Source organism: Cimex lectularius, unplaced genomic scaffold (genome assembly GCF_000648675.2).
Source record: "Cimex lectularius strain Harlan isolate CLEC.00 unplaced genomic scaffold, Clec_2.1 scaffold7, whole genome shotgun sequence".
Taxonomy (NCBI): Eukaryota; Metazoa; Arthropoda; class Insecta; order Hemiptera; family Cimicidae; genus Cimex; species Cimex lectularius.
In genome coordinates, this window is record NW_019392731.1 from 3261681 (window position 1) to 3284755 (window position 23075).

The 23075-nt window shown below is 31.9% G+C and overlaps 1 protein-coding gene across 4 annotated transcripts; it reads right to left on the minus strand.

The window, feature by feature from the left end:
- Positions 1–375: 375 nt before the first annotated feature.
- LOC106668683 (protein drumstick) lies at positions 376–19694 on the minus strand. Of its 4 annotated transcripts, XM_014397657.2 has the most exons (4): positions 19590–19694; positions 9891–10288; positions 1487–1542; positions 376–1183 (listed from the first exon to the last, which is right to left on the minus strand). In XM_014397657.2, exons 2-3 carry the CDS (start codon positions 10103–10105, stop codon positions 1527–1529), a joined length of 231 nt encoding a protein of 76 aa, XP_014253143.1. In that variant the 5' UTR covers positions 10106–10288; positions 19590–19694; the 3' UTR covers positions 376–1183; positions 1487–1526. The 4 variants fall into 4 exon arrangements, with proteins under 4 accessions (XP_014253143.1, XP_014253140.1, XP_014253141.1 ...); XM_014397654.2 differs by lacking the exon at positions 1487–1542 and having other exon boundaries at positions 377–1183; XM_014397655.2 differs by lacking the exons at positions 1487–1542; positions 19590–19694 and adding an exon at positions 19309–19496 and having other exon boundaries at positions 377–1183.
- Between the last annotated feature and the right edge of the window lie 3381 nt (positions 19695–23075).

Consider the following 23075-nt stretch of genomic DNA (forward strand, 5'->3'; position numbering starts at 1 on the left):
GAAGGTCGTGGGTTCGAATCCCGCTCGTGGCACTAGCTTTTTCATTCAACCAAAAACCTTACATAAAAAGATTAATTAATTGAAAGAAGTAATTTGATCAATAGACCACTAAATATAATGAATTTTCTTTAAATCTTCAATAGCACAAAAACTAATCGTACTTTTGACTATGTTAACTTTATTTATTAGAAATGTACTATCTAAATTTTGCTTTGTACTTACTTTTTGTTAAAACCTAAATTGATACTGCTTTATGCTTACGAATAGGCGATGGTTTTTTAAGTTATTAGAACAACTTCAGATTTCCAGTTTACCTACTGCAATATTCTCACAACAGTTGTTAAAGGGAAAAATTTTCAATAAATTGTAAATAATCTTGTACAGTTTTTTCCAGTTTATTAACATGAATTTATATACAAAATTACAAAATAAATCTCAAATATGTACTTCTGTCTATATCTAATCATTTAACTTCCTTTGTAAGTTTTTTAAATATGCTCTATTACCTAAGGGTAATTCTAATATTTTACACAAGAAAAAAAAAGAAATAAATAATATTAAAACAGTTTTAATTAAATAACTGTATTTTATAAGCTATTTTTGATGCGCGTTGCTCACACTATTTAAAAAACTTGGATATATAATTTTTATATAAATCTATAAATATAATTGTTATTATCTATATTACACTGGGATTCGGAAGCACGTCGTAAAGTTTGTTTATATTGCATTTCTCCCCTTATAATTCACTATGCGTTTCTAAATTTATTAATTTAAACAATTAATTATATCAGTACATTTGTAAACAATTTAAAAAATTTATTTTTGTCAGGTAAATAATTTTTTTTCACACAAAAAATGGTAAACTAGTAAAGCATAATATAAATAACATATTTACACATTAATCCGTCTGTTAATTAAGTAATTATTTTCAATGATGTCTCAGGCCTTCTGATGTTTGTCGAGACTAGAAAAACAGGGCGACCTACTCCCAACGATCTTTGACAACGGCCAAAGAGTCGGAGTTTCGTACAAGGGAATTTATCTTAATGCGGTTTGATATTAAGCTATTTTAAAACAATAAATTAAATTAAATGTAGTAATATGGCAAAAGAAAAAGTTTTGCTTTTATAACCTAGACATGAAGTTCCCCGCCGCCCTGCAAGTCGGGCTGTGAATGGTCCTGAAAAAGAAACGTTTCCAAGTAAATAAACAGATTTAATAAAAGTCAAAAACAATAAGCTTAAAACAAACGCATGCGTTTCTAGAGAGAGGCGGAAGATGGATTTGTATAACAACGGAATAGGATAAAGAACAAAATACAGCAGAAGGGAATCACAAGCTTTGTACATAAATTAGCAACCCTCATTATCGAGTTAGTATGGTTAGTAGGAAGTAGAGGTTTTTTTTAGTCAAGCCTAATTACTATGTAGTTACTATTAGTTTTATTATTTTCGCATGCAGTGGTCATCATGGAAGATCTTACTCCAGTCTGCAGTGGCACGGATCCTGCGATCACCTCCTAACTACCGCCAACCACATCTAAAAAGATAACAAATAAAAACCAAATGTTTTTATTGCCCATACTGAACACGTCGGAGAAATCTAGGTCAATTTCATGGACGGGCCTAGAATCGACAACTCGTCAGAATCGATCTTTCATTTCTTCTAAATTCACGTATTCAATTAGCTGATAATAAATTCTTAACTGCTAAAAATACTGGAGTAAAATTTGTTTTGATTTTAACTCTTTATATTGAAGATAAAACGTTTTAAATAATTTTCTGGGAATGTTACTATTTATGCGAAGAAAAAAAATAGATATTAAATTTTCAAAAAATATAGAAAAAAAATTAAATAAAAATCTGTATAATGTTATTATTAATTTGCATCCAGAAACGTTAGTAAAATTTTAATGAAATAAAAAAATATCTTAATTATATACATCGCATATTTTGTATTTACAAAGTACTCTTTGAAAGTTAATCAAAATAAGTGAAACGAGGTGTTAGTCCTTGTTACTTAACCCTCGCTGCAATTATTTTGCTCATCCACCAGTGCTCAAAGATTTTGGTTGTGCAGTGGAATTGGTTAGGTTGAAAGTCTTAGTGAAGCTGTTTGTTTAGCAGGAACGAGACGTTGCCTTTTCAACAACTCTCAACATTTCGACTGATACACAGGGAATCAACTAGACACAGTTTTATCCAAGCCTAATCATTTCACGGACGGACGAAAAGTGCTCTTTGGTACGCCGGGCGTGTCTTAAAAACAAAAATTTTAAACGTCGAAAGTTATAATTTAAGATTCAACAAGATTAATAGTAGATTTTTCTATCATCGTAGTAGAGTGTCTATTACCGTTAAGCTCTTTCAATCTTAGATCGGGAATAATTTTCATGTTTCGGGACACACAGACCTTTAACCTCGGAGCCGGTAAAACACCCCCACGCAATCTCAACATCACCTTCATCAGATTGATCCTTCTCTGGTTGAGCAGCGTTTCCGCTAGTTCAGATGAAAGATTTTTAATCATCTTTTCTAGTACTCCTCGTCTAGGATGTGCCGAAAATTTTGTCGTAAAAACGTTTTGTCAAGCCGGAACAGAATTTTACTTATTGGTAGTCTATCAATAAAAGTTATTATTTTTTTATGTTTAGTTGCTGTTGAAGACATATGTCCAAACACTTATTACAGCGAGAATGGCAAAACCTTCAGATATTACAGAAAAAATACACGAAAATAAGAAGAATAACTAACAATAGGAAATTATTAATAAAGATAATTTTCTACTAGAATTTCCCTTGTGATGTAAAATAAATATTAATATAGACTTATAAACGTTTAAAGAGCATGGAAAATGTTCATTTCGTCATCATCATTGTTCATATTGCTTTAGTAATAGTAGTTTTATAATATAATATTGAACAAACCTTGGTCTAACTTTTCAGCAAATTTTATGGTTAAAAAATGCATTTTTTATTTATGTACGTATGTATATTCACTAAGTTAAAGAAGCCACCATTTTTATGAGAAACCTGCTTGAAACTAGAATTATTAAGTTTAATTTTAAAACTTTCTTCTCGATTGTACTCGAAATTAATTTAATTGACTAATAATTTTTATAACCAGATTAAACAAAAATTTAGGCGAATCGTTTTGCTCAAACTTCAAAGTTCAAGTTCAAACTTTGAGTATGTTGAAGAACCTTTCTCTACGAAACCTACGTAAAACTAAAATTATTAAGCTTATTTTAACTCTGATTTGTGCTAACACGTGTTGCAATTTTCTATAATTAATGATATAAACTGTTTTGGAGGTCAGTGATCACAAATTTTCATAACCAGATTACATAACAACTTGGGCGAATCACTTTGTCCAAAGGCTTTCAAAGTTCAGAGAATTTCAAACTTTAAGTGAGTAGAAGAAACTGTTACTAAAAACACTGAGTTTAGAATTATTGTTTATTAAAGTAAAAAGAGAAAAACCCTACCAACTCTCAATTACGCTCAAACGTCCGACTTGACTATGTTGAGGAAGTTAATTTTCTAAGGAACCTATTTACAACTAGAATTATTAAGCTTATTTTCTTTTAAAAAACTCTTACTTGCGCTAGTAAGTGTTGCAATTTCTGTGTGGATATTAATTATATAAAGTGATTTTGGAGATCGGAGAAAACAGATTTTCATAACCGGATTATACAAGAACTACATCTAATCATTTTGGCCAGAGATAAATTTTGAATTTTAAGTAAGTTGAAGAAGCTAACTTTTTACTAAAAACCCTAATTGAAACTAGCATTATTATATCTATTTAAAACACATAAACTTTCAATTGCCCTCAAACTTAAAACGTCCTACTTAGAGTATGTTGAGGAAGTTAATTTTCTAAGAAACCTATTTGCTAATAGAATTATTAAGCTCATTTTCTAAAAAAAAGAAAAAACCTCTTCATTGTGCTCAAAAGTGTTGTAATTATATAGAATATTTTGGAGATCAGTAACAACAGATGTTCAAAACCAGATTATACAAGAAGTTTGTCAAATCTTTGTGGTCAGAGATAAGGTTTGAACCTTAAGTAAGTAGATGAAGTTAACCTTTTACTAAAAATCTAGTTGAAACTAGAATTCATATGCTAAGTTCAATATTATACGTAAACTTTCAATTACGTTCATACCTAACACGTCCCAGGTTAATGATTTTGGATTTTCATAAACAACCACATTCTACTAAAAATATGGTAAATTCGTTTAAGTCACAGGCAAAGTTCGGACTTTGAGTAAGTTGAGGAAGCCAACTTTTGGCTAAAAAAACCTAATTGAAACAAGAATTAAACGGGCTGAGATCAAAATACTTTAGACCGTGCCGAAGGATTCCTGTGTCTCTCATTACTATAATTACGATCGCATAATGATCATAATCCATACTTCTAAAACCCCCCCCCCCACTTTTATAATAAATCAAGATCATCACGTAAATATCATCAACGTAATACGGTAAAATTATTAGGAAGAGTTTATGCATTTAATTCAAGCTGGCGGTGGGGCCTGATTAGCCTGTGGTCACGTCATGATTCCATTACTAGCCTCGCCGGCGTCGGATAATTCAATAGAAAGAATTTTAATTATTTATTTTTAAATTCTCGATTTTAGACTCGCGGCAATTTTCAGTAAAGTTAACATCTTGGAAATTCCAAAGCGTGACATCATGAGATGTTTTCCATGTATGAACAAAGCGGATAGGAGAAAATTGGTGCAACACGATTTTGCTTCCATTATCCATTCCTAGAAGGAGGATGAACAATAAAAATAGAAGCAGCTCTATGAAATTTTTTAATAATAAAACCTGGTGTTTTATTTCACCATGTGCTAATGATTTGTTTATCGCACTGGAGAGCTTGAGATGTTTTAAGATGTAGTTAGTATCTAAGTTATACTTTAATTGATTATAATCATTGCATTAAAGGAACAATTTTTTTCAATGACCACTTCCGCTCATACCATTGTAACAAAACGAATCGAACAGGTGATTTTAGGAATAAATACGATTCGTCAAGGTAGGTGAATATGTTTGTAGGATCTGAGTCATGGTCTTATCGATGTTCGTGTACAAAAGACCTCGAGCAATACTTTTTATTTTGGCAAGACTACTTTCCAAAATACTAAAAAGAACCTACTCTGTCTTGACGACAGAATTTATTTAACAACGAAAATCACCGGCAATCACTTCACGTTGTCAGCGGTTGACAGTATATATTTTTTAACTGGAAAATCAAAGCGTTTGATCAAAGCGTCATTTTGAAATAAGCATTTATTATAATTTGTGTGTCTTTGTTTTTTCCTGATTTTCATAATAATTATTAACTCAATTTTTTTTAACAAACAAGAAATTGATCATAAAACTTATTATAATTATAACATATTTATATCAGGATTGAAACAACTAGCAAAGTCCTGTTATTTTTATATGTTTTTAAGACTAATAAAATACAAAACAAATATAAAATATAACTTTGTAACTTAAATCATAATAAAATAAACGTATTATAAGGAAATTTTTTTATTAAGAATAAGAACGATTATGTAATATAACATTATACACGCTGAATTCACAGTTACAAGGCTTATTTTTTACAAACAAGCCTTCTAACAGCCTATACTTGTATTTTTTACATTTTATATTTTTTTTATGAATGGATGATTTAGCAAAAAGACTGTAATTTCAATTTTAATTAAGACATACATTTCAAATTATTTTCATATGATTGTTTTAAAATATATACATACATACATTACATACTATTATACTATTTTATTAGTATTAAGGGTTGAAATTGTTCAAACAAATAACAAAGTATTTTTTGTATTAAAAATTTATATGGGCATAATAAAATATTAACACTTTTTAATATAGAGTATTTTACATTTGACAAACGATACGTGGTAAGGCGTAAATTTTTTTTTTAAATGTTAAAAATTGTCCTTGTTAAATGCAAAATTAACTAATATGTCAGATTTTAATCGTTCTCTTTCCTTAATTAACGTAAGTATTTTTGAAGTTTCATTTTAATTTATTAAATGAATAGTATTGGCAAAAGAAGAATCAATAATTTATTTTTATTTGAACGGCACACAAAAAACTGTGTGATAAATATAGGAAAAACAGACTACTTTCCCGACGACTCATAGCGACAATGTTGTATTGGAATATTCCATTTAAATGACTATGATTTATAGCTAAAGGTTTTTAACTCCGCCATCCTTTTTTTTTTGGGGGGGGCTATTGAAATTGTAATGCTTCAACTTACTTTTAAGTTGTTATATAGAAAAAATAGGAATTGTCTCTAAAGGATTTAAAGGACATCCTAGAAATTTATTTCTCGTACAAGGTAAATATTGGCCAAATTCATACAACACAAGCTTAGTAGAAACTGCGGTTGAGATCGGCACGAGTGGATCGAGGTCACGATAGTTCAAGTGGTAGAGCAGCGGCGTATCAAGCCGAAGACGTGGGTTCGAATCCCGCTCGTGCCATTGACTTTTTTATCTCAACTAAAAATCTTAATTAATTGTAATATATTAATTGGTCAAGCAGACTACGAAATTAGTGAAATTAGTAGAAATGTTGGTGAATTTGCAAGGAAGAGAATTTGTTGTAAAATATGCTACCTGACGGAAATTAATTTTTTGTAAATAATGTGGAGTTTCGATGATTATGAGATAGATTTATTGATTATTTTATTTACATAATTTTTTTATATATATAATAAAATGAAGTGTTGCGCAAAATAAGAATGAAACGATGAATGACTTACCAATAGTTAAAAGCCTGTATTTATTACTGTAACGTTTAACTATAAATTAATTAATAGATTTCCTTAATAAAACCATAATGGTTGACAACAATTGAGAAAACCTTAATTGAAAAATTATATAATCAATATTATGAAACAGAAATTGCATTTTCTTCATGTAGGCCTTAAAATTTGGATTATTTTAAATATATTGACAACCATTCATCATCAGAAAGACAGTTAATTAAATACAACATTTATTGATTTTTCATTACAGTTAAATTATTCTGTAATTTACAGAAATAATTTCAATTGAACCGCCTCCAAAATAACAAAATATCCATTAGATTTAAGTTGTAAATTGTGGGTTAATTTTCAAAACATTGTAGGTCTTGTAAATGAAGAGTATTTTTTGACAAAAACGGCCCGTGTTTTCAAAAGATTAAGACAATCTAATGTTTGCCGTTATTTAGAAAGGAAGAGGTTTAAAAGATAAATTTAGGCGAGTGTAGTCAACAAAGTTGCACAGTTTTCCCATTTCTGTATAATTAATTTTAAAAAATAAATAAATGGAAATGTTTCATACAATTTGTATTTAATAAATGGACAGGTTGTCGTTGATTAATAATAAATGAACATTAGATTGTAACCGATTATCTGTCAAGTGAATTGTAATTTATGGGCAAAGATAACTTGGAATTTTTAAAAGATAAGGACAATTTATATTCAGAATATGAAATTACCAGTTTGAAAACTCAGTTCATTCTTCTATTATGATAAACAAAAATGCGGAAGCTACAAAATGTATGTGTTGAATAACTGCTAGAATTCATTTAAAAAAATTAATCTTATGCAATGTTATGTGTCACGTATTTGACGAAAAAATGTAAATTTCTAATTGCAAGAACAAATTCTATCTGAATTTAAAACAGACATATTGACATTACATTTGTATAAATGTATAAATAAAATTTAAATGTGGAAGCTGCAAAATTTATGTGTTTATGAAGACGCGATAATTCTCAGTTATCAAGACACATCATGAAAAAAAATGCAATATTTAATTGGAAGAGTGATTCGATCTTTTTTATTTTTGTTATGTACAAAAAGCTGAAAAGGAATAAAATTAATGTGATTACGCGTCATTTGGCAAGAGGTAGCCGAAAAAGTTAAAAATTGGGCGAGCCGTGGTAACAAAATTGCCAAATTGTTCCTAAGGCAAAAAAATCTGGGGGAAATCTATGGAACATTTTACATATTTACACTATATAATTATATTTTTGTAAAATAAAAATGTGGAGGCTGCAAAATTTATAAATTTGCAGAGGGATATCTGTCATGAATGTGAAAAACGTACTATTTATTTAAAAAATAATTTGATTGAACTCGTCATATTTACAACCTACATAATGATGAAAAGCAATAAAATGAATATAATTGCGCATTAGGACAAGAAATACATGAAAAGGATAAACAATTGGGCGAGCCGTGGCAACAAATTTGTCAAATTGTTCCGAAAGCGAAATAATCGGGAGGAAGAGTAAATGGAAGATTTTAAATATTTACATTATTTGATTACAATTTTTTAAAATAAAAATGAGGATGCTGCAAAATTAATGTGCACTGCATTGAATGCGCATTAATTTGCAGAGGGATGTTTGTCATGAATGCGTACAAAAAATGTAACATTTAGTTAAAAAATGATTTGAATTAATTTGTTACATTTATAACATAAACAATGATGAAAACCAATAAAATGAGTGTAATTGTGCGTTATTTGACAAGAGCTAGACGAAAACATTAAAGAATTGTGTGACCCATGGTTACAAACTTGTCACCATTATTCCTAAGGCGAAATAATCAATTATAATAATAGGGGGAAAAATAAATGGGAAATTTTAAACATTTACATGAATTCATTCTATTTGTATAAAATTTAAATGCAGAAGCAGCAAAATTTATGTTTACTGCAACGAAGGCACGTTACTTTGCGGAGAGAGGAATCTGCTATATCTGCGTAAAAAAAAGTAATATTTAGTTAAAAAACAATTTGATTTGCATTTGTCATATTTACACCATAAACAATGTTGAAAATCAATAAAATGACTGCAATTGCGCGTTATTGGACAAGAGGTAAATGAAAAGGTTAAAAAATTGGGTGAGCCATGGTGATAGAGTAGCCAAATTGTTCCTAAAGTGAAATAATCGGAGTAAAATATAAATGAAAGATTTTACACATTTGCATTATTTCATAATATTTCTATAAAATTTAAATGCGGTTGCTGCAAAATTAATGTATATTCCAATGAAGGCTCATTAATTTGCAGAAGGATATCTGTCATGAATAAGTAGAAAAAAGGTAATATTTAGTTAAAAAATAATTTGATTTGAATTTGTCATATTTGTAACATAAACAATGATGAAAACCAATAAAATGAGTGTAATTGCGCGTTATTTAACAAGAAACGAAAAGTTTGAAAACATTGAGCAAGGTTATAAACTCGTCAAATTATTCCTAACGCAAAATAATGAAATATATAACAGGGAAAAAAATAAATGGGAGATTTTTAAACATTTACACGATTTCATTCCATTTGTAGAAAATTTTAAATGCAGAAGCTGTAAAATTTATTCGTATTGCATTGAAGGAGCGTTATTTTGGTGAATGATATAAGCCATGTTTGCGAAGAAAAATGCAATATTTAATTGAAAGAATAATTCGATTTTAATTTATTATGTTTGTTACATAAATAATGATCAAAAGCAGTAAAATGAGTGTAATGACGCATTATTTGGCCAGAAGAATAAAAGTTGATGAAAAGGTTACAAATGAGGGGGAGTCATGTTAACGATTTTTTTCTGTAATGTTTAGACGAAAAATGCGAAATTAAATAATATATAAATGAAAATAACATTACCACAAGAGCACAGGCTGTGGAAAGGGATATTTACGATAATTCAGACGACAATAAACTGACTGTGCCGTAAGACAAATGGAAATAGTGTACGTTTCATCGCGGGTCTTGTAATATATTAGAAGATTCCCAGTGTATGATTCATTATTACGGGACAAAGTGGATAATAAAGAAGTCCGAGGCGTACCTGTGCTGTTTGAGGTTGTCTTGCCGTTTGAAAGTCTTGCCGCAGACTTCGCATGTAAAGGTAACATCGTCCTTATGACTTCTTTCGTGTATCATGAGGTTGTAAGGTTTGGTGAACCGGCGCTGACAATACTTGCAGACGAACTCGCACTTGGCTCTCATCTTCCGCCTGAACTCCCTTCTCTCGTCCGTTTCAACTTGCATTATCGCGAACATCTTGCTTCGCTCTTTCTCGCTCGTTCGTGCTCAGACTATCTCCGTCTCGCTCTCGCTCGCCGCTCAGTGGCCCTCTGTCTCTCTCGCTCGCTCCCTAACTCACTCCCTCTCTCGCTCTTGTCTCTCAAGGTTAACTCGGCGAAAACGATCGGCTGGCCTCGGACGAACTCTAGCACATCACATCTGCAAATCACAGTTTCTGAGTTAATTTTGTACAAGAAGGTTGCGCCTAAATCACTTGTTCATGGCCGATTTTAACCTTTACACGCTTCGGGTCTCACTATAAATAAACAACCTGCAAAACGTATTCCTTGAAACTTTTTTCTAATAAAAAAAGCTCACACAGTTTCTCCTTTAAACAACTCCATCCCCCCTCTATTTTTTCTTAGATCAATTAATAAAACATATAAAAATGACCAATACCAAAAAAAAGAAGACTTGTGACTCAATAAAACTTCCTATTTAAACAGAATTATTCCTTTATAGGATAAATAATAGTCAACTCAAGTACATTATTATTTATGACTTTTTATAAAAAGCTACACTAAACGAAAGGCTATATTTCGACATTTTCGCCATGTTAATTGCCATTTTTTACATTTTACAGTTACACATAACGGTTTAAAACGCTTTAATATTTATTTGATAACGTGAATTTTTAGGTTATCCTATAAGTTTGAAATAAAAAAATAAAAACTTAATACTAAATGATTTAAAAATGCCTAAACATAGACTTACAAAATATTCAGTACATCTTTAAAAAAAAAATAAAATAGAAGACTAAGAAAAATTCAGTTTTATAAATCTTTAGGTTTTTTCTTTTTACACGAATCGTTTTATAATTTTATTACCTGATTGTTCAAGAAATATGTGATTTCTCTGTTAAATAATTTTTGAATGCTGTGGGCAACTTATGATTTCATAACTGTACAGCTTGAAACATACTGATGACCAACTTTCTTTTTTGGAGAATAAAAATGATTCAAAATATGAAACTTGAGGGTATTTTTTACGCAATACTCCAAAACTTGTAAAACAACCATAAATTAAGGATAAAAATTAAGTCTAGTAAATTTTAAACTTTTTTTTTCATTTCCTTCACATTTTGTCCGCTTATCAATGTTTTATAGATTATTTAAGGCTTACTCAACAGTTCACATGTACAATCGTAGTTTTTTTATGCTATTTAAATATCCAAAGTTGTCCAAATTTCACCGATTGGCGTAATATATGTCTGTAATCGTTTTCCGTCCGGTTATTTCATTACCGATGATTCACCTCGTGGGATTTATTGGTGATTCACCCCGGTGAACAATCTTTGGCCATTACAAATTATCAAATAAAACATAAAAAATGTAGATAATTTTTTTTAAATTTCCGTTCAAAGAACTGAACCATTGACATTTTTGTACTTAGCATTGGAACATTTTAAAAATATCAGCGGCCGAAAATTTTTATTGATTTTGCAATTTAAAAATGTTATATGTTGTATATTTAAAAAAATAAAGAATCCATGACAACATGTAGTACAAATAAATAAAGCATTTCTTTTAAATGAAATGTATTTCTTGAAATAGAGAACTTTGGGCGATAAATTTTCCAGTTTGAAGCTTTCTCATTACCTCAAAATACAATCAAAATCTAAAAAATCTTGAAAATTGACCAATTGCTTTGTTTAAAATTGACTATTTTAATCCATTCTAAACGTACCTCGTCAGAAAAGATCAATTTAATTTAAAAAAAGACCAATTTTCAAATTTATTACTATTTATTGAGGTGCATTTTTTATGCACCTTATTGTAATAAATTGCAGCGCAAAATTGTGATTATATACTTACTACGAAGTAAATAGTTTATGATAGTTTTTAAAAGGCGAGTCGTTAAAACACCAAAGACACCAGCCCGACCAAACAGATCCATAATTTTATATTCTCTTCTTTTTCTGTATTTTAATCTTTTATCTTATTTGTATGTATATTATTATGAATCTTATGTGTAAGAAAAGTGTTTAATTCTGTATTTTTTATGGTTTAGTGTGTATTGTATTAACAAAATCAGAAATGGTACATAATGCAACGTGTTTTTTTTTCTAGTAAATTGGTACTCAATTTTGCTCTGCTTGATTTTTGTTGCTAGTGTCTGTAAAAAACAAAAACAAATTAACTGTACCAAATACAAAATCGACCTTAAAATATTAGGCAAAATACAAAATTGACATTACGGACCGTAAAGCCGAACAGACTGCAGATCCAGCGGCTACTAAGGTCACGCACGTTGTCCAACAGAAGCCGCCGTCATGCCAGTTCCAGCAATCCCAACTTCAATTATCTTCCCGACCAATTCGAAATGAAGCCCGGTAGCACCAGCTGTGGAGGACGGACCACAACCGACTCCGATGTCATGATTGGACTGTCGGCGTGAGGAGAGGGAGATATAAAGACGAGTAGCCGTAATGAAAGGGTACTCCTGCTACCGGGTACCGCCCACAGGCTACCGGCTACCGTTCTGCGCAACGCAAGGCTCCATTTCGACCCCCTCCAATGTGGTGCTATTGCGAGGAAAAAGCCTTGGATACATTTTCTCGTGTGGTTTTGGATACATTCTGCAAAAAGGCAGAAATATTGGCGTTTCGGGTAGCGAGGTGGTTTTCAGCGTACGCCGATCATCACCGTACATCCCGACTGACTTAGACTCCTGTCATTATTTAAAACCACGTGGCGGCTTCGTCAACACGCTAAAATCTTCCATAAATCTAAGTATTTTGGTGAAAATGTCGAAAGTTGTATGCATAAACTCATGTTGAACTTAACCGATAACTTTAAGATGTTTGTATTTTCTCGTTAATTTACAGTTGCACTTACATTCGGATTCATAACATGTTCATCATATATGACAAGCAAAACTAGATGAACCAGAACAATGATCAATTTCGATCAGTTCAACAAAGAAGGTTTTTTGGTTGTTTGGACATCCTTCGATAAACTGAAATTAATTATTACCACCTGTTACGTTTCATGTATATACATTTCTGCTTCACGCCGTTTTCAGTGAGACGCAGTGCCGAATGAACAATATTAAACTGAATAAACAAGCGAAAAGACGCGGACCCAGAATAACGACCAGTCTCGATCAGTTCAACAAAGGTTTTTTCGACATCCTTCGATAAACAGAAATTATTTACTTCTTCCTGTTACGTTTCAGTTATATAAATTGTGCTTCCCGCCGTTTTCAGGAAGAAACAGTGCCTATTAAACTTAAGAAACAAGCGAAAAGAGGCGGTCCCTGAAAAACCACCAGTCTCGATCAATTCAACAAAGAAGGTTTTTGAGTCATTTGGACATCCTTCGATAAACTGAAATTAATTTCTGCCTCCTCTTCCGTTTCATTTATATAAATTCTGCTGCACGCCGTTTTCAGTGGGGCACAGTACATAGTGAACAAAGTTGAAAGTGAGAAACAAGCGTGAATAGATGGACACAATAATTTGAAATACAATATAAACAGCGGAAGGTCGTGGTTTCGAATTTCGCCTGTGATAGAAATGTTTCACTTCGAAAAAATAGTATAAATAATTGAGTAATGTGATATATGTTAATCAGTTCAACAAAGCAGGTTGTTGTTCAGTTGGTAGGACATTTAGTGATAATCTAAAATTAATCACTACCCCTTTTTATGTATGATTCTTAAATCCTGAGAAACTTGTACAAGTGAATGAACGGAAGAAACACGCGAGAATAAGCGGACCCAGTAATTTGATCAAGTTCGATCATTCAAAATGAAAGAATGCACAACATTTTCTAAATTTGGCCAAGATTTTTGATTAACAGAAAGTATTCAAAGATATATTTTTTGCGTTTTTCTTAAGAATAAAAGTAAGTATGAAATTCACTAGTTTTCGTGGTGGTTTACCAATTAATATCTTTCAGTTAATTTAATTTTTATCTCAACTAAAAGCCTTAATTAATTGTAAGTACGAAATTTTTTTAGGACTAAGCTAAAACTTAAACCTGTTTTTAAGGCCAAATTCTGATTAAGATAAATAAATTCAAATTGTACATAGGAGTACTGTCGCAAAATATATTCGTTTAATAACAATTACCTTAAACTATCATCAACAAGGTTTGAGTTAAACTGTACCAAAAAAAAGAAAAGTGCAAGATAAGAAGGGAAGCATTTGCCCCTCGTTCTACCCAACAGATAGTTGCACGTTAATCCCTCTTTTATCACAGGAATTACTTTACTTTTAAAATATTTGTTGATTCCAGGTCCTTTGTAAAGGAGCAAGCAGACAATTCGAAAAATCTATTCTTCAGAGTTAAAAACCTGAAAATGTGGTCAAATTGAATATATATTTTATTGAACGTGATCCTGATTAAAGTTCCTGTGTTATTGATCTCTGCAATATTTTAGACTCGATGTCGAATCTTAATTGCTTTGTACAATTGCATTTGTACATATTGTTTTATAATCATAAAATTGTAAAGGTTTTCTCTAATTTTTTTACTTGCACAGACATTCTTTTTTAATTTTTATCTTTAAGTTTATCGTTTGTTGACATTTCATGTCTTAATAGTTAATTTTGTAACAGAAATTCCCTTTATTATTTTAAATTCTTCGTATTCTCCTCCTTAGAAACGCATTAAGTCACGGTTTTTGTACTTGGATATTGATAGGTGAAAAGGCCAAGACTCTAAATGAGAAAATTATTTAGAAAATTTGATTTACTTTACCTACCATTTTCATCTTTTTGCCCATCTAATGCAAACTTAATAAATAACTAGTTTTTTTTGTTAAATACAAGTGTATTATTGCCAGAATATTTTTTTTTCAATCACTAGATAACTCTAATTTAATTGTACTCTTACCAAATCCAAACGTATATTCTATTTTTTAAGGGCGTTTAAATTTACGTATAGACAGCCGAGTAGTCTGAACGTCAAAATATACAAATGTTTAATTCATATTTTGTGATGAATGTTCGACAGTATTTCGATCTTCTTTGTCTACCGATCATCATATTTTTTTCTTATTTGATTATAACCATTTAAAAATAAATCATCCCAGGAATATTATTTTTTTAGTGTTAACTTTTGTTTTCCAGTGGCTAATGCGGAAACGTAAAGCCAAAAAAAAAACTTTTGGCTTAACTTTAATCTTCCCAGGTCCAAGTTTGGATATTTGTAAGTCCAGTATTTACAGCCGAAGAGGCCAGCCTTAAATTAAGGTTATAAAGGTCTATATTTCTATTGTCTTCGTTCACCTATTATTATATTTGTTTACATCCAAATTTGCTTTTACATTTATCCATTGCCAGACGAATTTTTAGCTTTCAGTCGGTGATTATTATTTTATTTTTTTCTTGTCACATCAAAATATACCGTGTTCTAAAAAACGTTAAAATTTATTGAAAAAAATCAAGAATATTTTTTAAGATTTTAATATATATAATATTTTTTTGATTACAATTTAAAAATGTCTGTTTTAATCAAAGTTTATTATTAGAAGAATAATTATTAACTTTCGGTAGGTTACTTATATTAAATTTCACTCTCACTACGTGAAAGATTGGATATTTAAAACAGCATTATTGCCAACAAAATTCTTGAACTGTGCTTACCATTGAAAAAAGGGATTTTTAAAATTATTTCTTCAAAATGATTTTTTCACCCATTCTCATCATTTTGAGGATCCAGCTTTAGTTTTATAAGTTTATCTTTGTCAAACGAACTTTTAGCTTTCATTAAGTTTATTTAATTTTACTCTCAACACGTCAAAATGTACTGTATTAATTTAAAATACATTACTAATTTACATGCTTCTCAATAATATTTATACGTGCAGTATTGACCGCCAAAAAAGCTCCTAAATTTCACTCTAACCACATCAAAATTTGGATAGTAACTGTCAACAGAAAAGGCTCAGCCTTCAACAATGCACATCAATATTTCCATTTACTTTGTATCAATTTTTATTCAATTTTAACATGCTAAAAATCTTTTTTATACAATTTTAAGCAAGAGGAATTTTTCAGCTTTCAACGAGAGACTTTATTTTAATTTCTCTTCAACCAGAACAAAATGTAAATATTCATTAATTGTTTGAAAATATTTGATATTTAAAGGTCCAATATTGTCAACTGATATGCTTTTCGCTGCTGCTAAATCAAAAAATAAGCATACCGGATTAAAAAAATAATTTAACTGCGCTAGATCAAACAGTTGACAGGGTATAATTTGGAAACAAAAGCGTTCATTAAATTAAATACCAACAGTTTTAGATTTGTTGTAACAAGCTACTCCCAAGATTTGAAGTAAGTTTATAGAGTGAAAGATAGAAATTTCGGTCTACCTGTTCTGCTGATTTGGTTTGACAGACGGTGTGACATCTCACCACCATCATAGTGGTCTGTGTCTTATTTGAACAGTTAATGTAAGAAGAATTTGAAAGACTGACAAACGAACATTCAACGAACGAAGACAGGCCAAAATGCTCGAAAATGGCCAAAATTCAAGTTCAACCCTCCGCAACCTCCAAATGGAAATATCACAAAATAAAATATGGAATTATGATTATAATCATAATAGTTTTGTATGTTTTTAATGTATAGGAAATATCGGCTGTACTGTAGCAGTTTTTTAAAAGATATTTTGATAATTGAACTTTGCGAGTTATTAAGTTTGTGTTTTTTTCTGACGTCCGTGATGTGAGCCGGTGATTTTTTCAAGTTAATTACATAGAATCAAGACTCTCAAATAGACATGGAAAGGTTGTTTTCGTCTCTTTAAACCTGACCGAAAGGTTAACGACGTCTTCCGCATAATTAGCGTCTAAAGCCAAGGCGAAAAGGAAGATCGTATCCGCGAATATGCGGATTTGCGCAATCATCGTGAACATCCCGAGGATCATCGCCAGTGACTCACTTGTGTCCTTAGTCAACGTCTGGGGCCGGCCGAGGTTGCGCAACTCCTGACGAGGGCCCCCTAGACGCTTATAAATCAAAGTTGGGCTCCCAGCGGGGGTCGGCGGCAGTGGACAAACTGCTAAAACACAGGTAACGTGTGGGCGGGTCTCCTCTTTCCCATCCCACAAAACTAACATTCGAACACTTTTTAACATTCCATCGGATTCCGGCCGTTAGAGATAATCAGGATACGCTGGGATGCGAGATAGCGCAATCCTTCGAAAACCACGAGGATTCGAGGACGAGCAAATTCAGTGATACTAGTTTTGTACAGTTTTTTTCTCTTTGGTAAAACTGAAAAAAAAAACCAGTCCCTATAAGAACCGTATTTCGATCTTACCCTAACTTCGTTTGTTCTTCTGGCGTTTCTACTTTCTATTTAGTACGATCGAGCTGTTCTTTGTACTATATTGTACTCTCTCTTTCAGGCAACTGTCATATTCTTTACGATTATTTTCTTTTATACAAGCTAATCGATTTTTTTTTAAAAAGAAAGGTTTTCGCCCTAATGATCCCATCTGGGATTTAGTGGAACGTAAACGCTAAAGGCTTAGGTCAAAAACAGTGTGGGTCTTTGATAAAGAAGCCTATTATTGTAGGCGTAGCTTAAAAGCTTTTCCAGATAAGCATAATTTTCTATACAACTTGCACACACACAAACAAAGAATTCCCTTGTACAATTTTCCTTTCAACGCTTAAAAAAATTAAAAAACCTTTCTGTTTATAAATCAAAGCCATATTTTATATTACAGCCAGGACAATTTTCGTAATGCTGCTCAATAAAATCGACCATCCCGTGAACGTTAAGGTTTAAAACATGCGTAATTCAACACCGATCCATACCGGTCAGGTGAACGGTGGCCTTATAAGGGCGAAGGTTGCGAAATAACAAGCACCTAATAAAAATCTTTACCATGACAGAGGATCAGTAGACACTATTTACAATTGGAAGAAACAGCCTAGACACAATTAAATTTGCAATTTTTGAAACTTTTCCATAAGTCGAGAATCGTGAATGTCTCTGATTATAGATAAAAAAAAAACAGTTAAAAAGGCAGTAAAAAGTGACAAACGAACCAATGTGAATAAATATATCAATAACAAAACACTTGTTATTTTCTACGGGCGATTAGGAAAAAGGCAACAACACAAAAATCCTTGATTTTCGAATGTAGCAATGACTGAATTTGACTTTCAAAAGAGGTTGCAATTCGATTTTTAAAATACGTTGTAAATCGTACACTTTTAAGTTTAATTTTAACTTTAAACCTCATGGAAATTAATAATATTAAATTAAATCAAGAAAGGAAGTATAAGCTTTATGTCTAATAGAAACTTCTTCTTTTGGGGCTGGATCGTCGAATATCTCGTACCGTTATGTAAAAACGTCAAAAAAGAAAAGAAAAACAAGGACAAAATTGTGAAATTTCAACATGCCTGATCGTAAAACTAATTCTTTTTAGGTTTTTCACAGTTGTCTGAAATCGCTCGGTCCAAGCACTAATCAGCCAGTTCGACATAAAATGGTTAATTCTATCAAATAAAAAATGACAACACGACTAATCGATAGATCGATTATTAAGACAGTAAAGTTTATCGTGAAGAAACTCAATATACAACCGATATTTAATTTAATTATTTAAAAGCAAATGCTTGTTGGATGTTGTTGAGCTTGAAAGTGACAGGTTTCCTGGCATTTTTAATTTTTATATAAGGGAAATTAAATTGATTTTATGTAATAAAACACTGTTAAATTTCAACAATCATACTTGAGTGTTGCACAAGAAATATATCTGAAAAACGTTTTCTCACTTATTTTTTCATTATTCATACTGGTTTTCATCTTGAGTTGATGTGATTGTTTTACGTTATTTACAGAGGTGGAGTGATCAAGTGACTGACATCAAAAACCTTTATGCAAGAAACATATTTATGGTGCAACAGTGAATTTATGTTTCATGATCCATTAATTTGTTTATAATAAGCGTTTTCTGACTTATTTTTGCATTATTAATATTGCTTTTCTTCTTGAGTTGATGTGATTGCTTTACGTTATCTTCATAGGTGGAGTGATCAAGTGACAATAAAGCCCATCATGCAAGACACGTATTCATGGTGCAACAGTGAATTTATGTTTTATGATTGATTAATTTGTTTTTAAAAAGTGTTTGGTAGAAGGTAGTGGCATTGTCATGAGTTTAGCCTTTGAACCCACTGGGTTGGAATGACAGATCGTACTTACTCAGAACAGATCCAGAAACGTTATAGCGGACGGAGTTCGGGTTCAGTCTGAGAAATCTAGGTTACTGTCAATTTCCAAACAGTGTTGTGTTGTCAAATGGGATATTCAAAGTGTAAAAAATTCATAAAGGAACCAAACCAGCGTCACGTACGCGATACACAAGCGTCACTGACTAGAAAGGAGAAATGTGAAATACTGAAAAGACTAGACTTTTAAAATAGTATATATATAAAATATATAAAGTGGTAGGGGAACGGAGTGAGCTACTGTTGGGTACTTACGAATGGGGGAGCAGCGATGGTAGCTGTCTGCAGTCTTCTGGTCAACTGTTCACTCTGGGATACCGGGTCTCTCGACGTAATTGCGGTGGCCAATTACGTGTGTGTGGGAACTGCACAGTAGCGGCGAACACGCCCTTCTTTCTTCCCATTGGCCTCCTTCAGCAGGTCCCGAACCAATGGCAGTGCCAGTCCTGGTTTCCCACGGCCCCCTCTTTGGTCCATTCATAGCGTCCGAGTCCCCTCCAGAGGGAACCCTTTAATACCCCAATTACGAAGCAGTTCCCGTCACTGGAATAGCCCCGGAGGAGGACTCCCTGGAGTACATCTCCGCCACCCCCATTCATGATCCCGGCCCCCTCGCCGCCGTAAATCACAGCCGGAGATAAAACGTGGGAGCGAGGCGCCTCTACCTCCGGGTCATCCTGTAAACCTATGAAAAATTGGTTGTGCGCCGTGGTGGCCGAGTCCCTTGGGAACTCCCTCCGGGCGAATTCCACCTCCGATCCGCTTTCCTATCCGTCCGCACTTGTCTCCCGACCCGAACCCTTATTCGTGCTAAAACGATGCAACTAAAACCCCTTCCCGCCAAACTTTCATTCAATGCGAATACGATGAACTTTGAACCTGAAAAATATGTCCGAGGCCCAACGCGGCCTATGAACCACCTTCTATATCAAGATGCACCGTCAAAATTCAAAAATATTGCCCACGGATTAACTCCTCTATTTTTATTTCTAACATCGCCGATTCTCACGTTTACAAATTGAGACTCGGAAGATGCAAATATGGCAGTGAAACTGACCTCACTGCTTTCGTTTGCAATCAGTTAGGCTAAATAGCAAGGATAACATACAAGGATAATCCGACGACTGAACGATCGATTTACACCCTGCAAGCCTGGAGGAAATTCTCACATACATAATCATCTTCATAATTTTAATAAAAGATAAAACAATAAATATCTCAACCAAATGTAGATTCTAAAAAAAGTAATCGTTGCATACATTCTTCTACAAATTTGAAACATCTTTTGAACATGCCATAATAATAGACGAACTATCACCTCCTTGTATTTCTTGTTTGCCAGAACTAAGCCTCCCATTGAACAAGAAAGGGTCGATTTTTGCTACTTTTATTGCTACCGATGACTTTAACTAACATTACAGATTTTTAAGTTCTCAAGCAAAGCCTCTTGGTTTGGGCCTTTTAAAAAAATCACGATTTTTTTAAATACTCTAATATCGATCAACTTTTAACCAAAAAATCTTCCGGAGGCCTGACTGGGCGTATGAGCCTTCATCTATATCAATATGCACCATCACAATACAAAAATATTGCCCACGGATTAACTCCTCTATTTTCAATAAATATCTCAACCAACTGAAATACTGAGACTAGTCTCACACTGAAAAGAATATGTCAATTTTCGCTAGTTTTATTGCTACCGATGACTTTAACTAACATTACTGATTTTCAAGGTTTCAAACAAACCCTTTCTCATTCGGTATGTCAAAAAAATCACGATTTTTTTTAAATTTACTTCAATATCGATGTGCTTTTAAAGGAAAAATCTTGATTGGGCGTATGAGCCAACTTTTATTTCAACACACATCGTCACAATAGGAAAATATTGCTCACGGTTTATTTCCTCTATGTTCTTTTCTAACATCGAGATTTGGAAATTTCATATATGGCAGTACCATCTGACATGAAAATAAAGCTGACCTATGTAATAATACTTACTCAACTTCAATATATAAATGATTAAACGTTAATATAAAACAAACTATGGACTCTACAAAAAAGCACAAGTTGCGAATATTTTTCGACAAATTGAAACCCTTATATCGTTTTTGAACTTGACATAAGAATTTATTTCCTATACTGTAATGACTGTTATTTATCCTGCCTAGACTTTGTGTAATTAAATATCGATAAGATTTAAATGTGAAAAATCTTTTCCGAGACATATCACGATACTCACATTCATAATTCTAAAAATGATAAAACATAAATATAAATATAAATACAAACTGTAGATTATATAAAAGCATAATTAGCATATATTTTTGGAACATCTATGTCGATTTTGAACGAGCGATAAGAGCAGAAGAACTGCCATCGTCTTACATTTCTTTTTTTGCCAGGACTAAACCTCCCACTGAGAAGAAAACTTCGATTTTAACACGTTTCAATGCTACATGTTTTACAGCAAACCCAACCTGGGTTGCCCTACCACAAAATCACTAATTTTTAAATTTTTCCATTATAAATAAGCTTAATAATAATAAATATAAAAAATCTTTTCTGAGGACCAACTCGGACAAGCTATCATCTACATCAAGATGAACTATCACAATACAAATATATTGCCCACGGAATAATTTTTTATTTTTTATTTATAATCATACCCAATTCTTTTTTTTTTTTTTCAAATTATGATTGGGAAGTTTCATACATGGCAGTTACCATCTAAAATGGCACTAAATGTGAGATCACTCTTTTCGTTGTAATCACCCGCCAAAATAGCATGAATAACGAACCAGGATGTCAAACGACAGATTCGCACCCATCAAATCCCGAGAAGAAGCTCACAATCCTTCTCTTCATAATTCTGATAAATGATAAAATATAAAAATATTTCCAAAATCACTACCTTGTTTACAAGAAGCCTGCAAATTTGCCATCTGTTTTTTCTTTTTAGTTTGTTTTCATGGAGTTTGGTTATGTATGTTTCAAAGTCAATGTTTTTCTTAGGCTGGGCATAATATCTATTATTACAGGGTTTCTTGTGTCAAAAACGTGTTTTTTTTTAAATTTATTTATTCAATTTTATAATAGTTTTAAATATATAATTACACTATTATGGCTAATATCAATCGTATCAAAATAAAACTGTATACTTTAGTTTCCCAACATGCTTCGTTATTTTTAATGACAAATCACATCGCATGCCTCAAAAAATTACGTCTTGGCATTAACATTTCGTTTAAATTTTTTATCTTATCTTCTCAACTTCTTTTGGTATAATTCCAAAGGAAACATTGTTTTTTGGACAAGGAAAAGTTCTTTTTAATTTTAGCTTTCAATTTAGTATGAATTAATTAATAAATAATTATAGATAAATATGAGATTCCCATAGCTGTTTTAAAGTTGATAATTAGACAATTGGAACTGTATTAATAAACCTTTGCTTGGGAGCAATGGTTATGATATGAAAATTAAAAAATTTCAATTAATTAATATTTATGAAAGGTCGAGATAAAAAAGTCAGTGTCACAAGCGGGATTCGAACCCACGACCTTTGGCTAAATACGACGCTACTCTCCCTCTTGAGCTATCGGTCCTTCGAAGGGTTCGTTACTTCGCTCGGACACTAACTTCCCATCTCAACCTCACCTCTCTAATTTTTTATCTCGACCTATACCTTTCATAAATATTAATTAATTGAAAAATGTTAATTGGTCAATCGGACCACGAACTGTA

Excerpts from the sequence above, each read along its gene's own strand:
- LOC106668683 (XM_014397654.2), bottom strand. The coding sequence starts at position 10,105 with ATGTTCGCGATAATGCAAGTTGAAACGGACGAGAGAAGGGAGTTCAGG. Across the intron at positions 1,184-9,890 it reads GACAACCTCAAACAGCACAG|GACCATTCACAGCCCGACTT; the intron begins GTACGCCTCGGA and ends TTTCTTTTTCAG.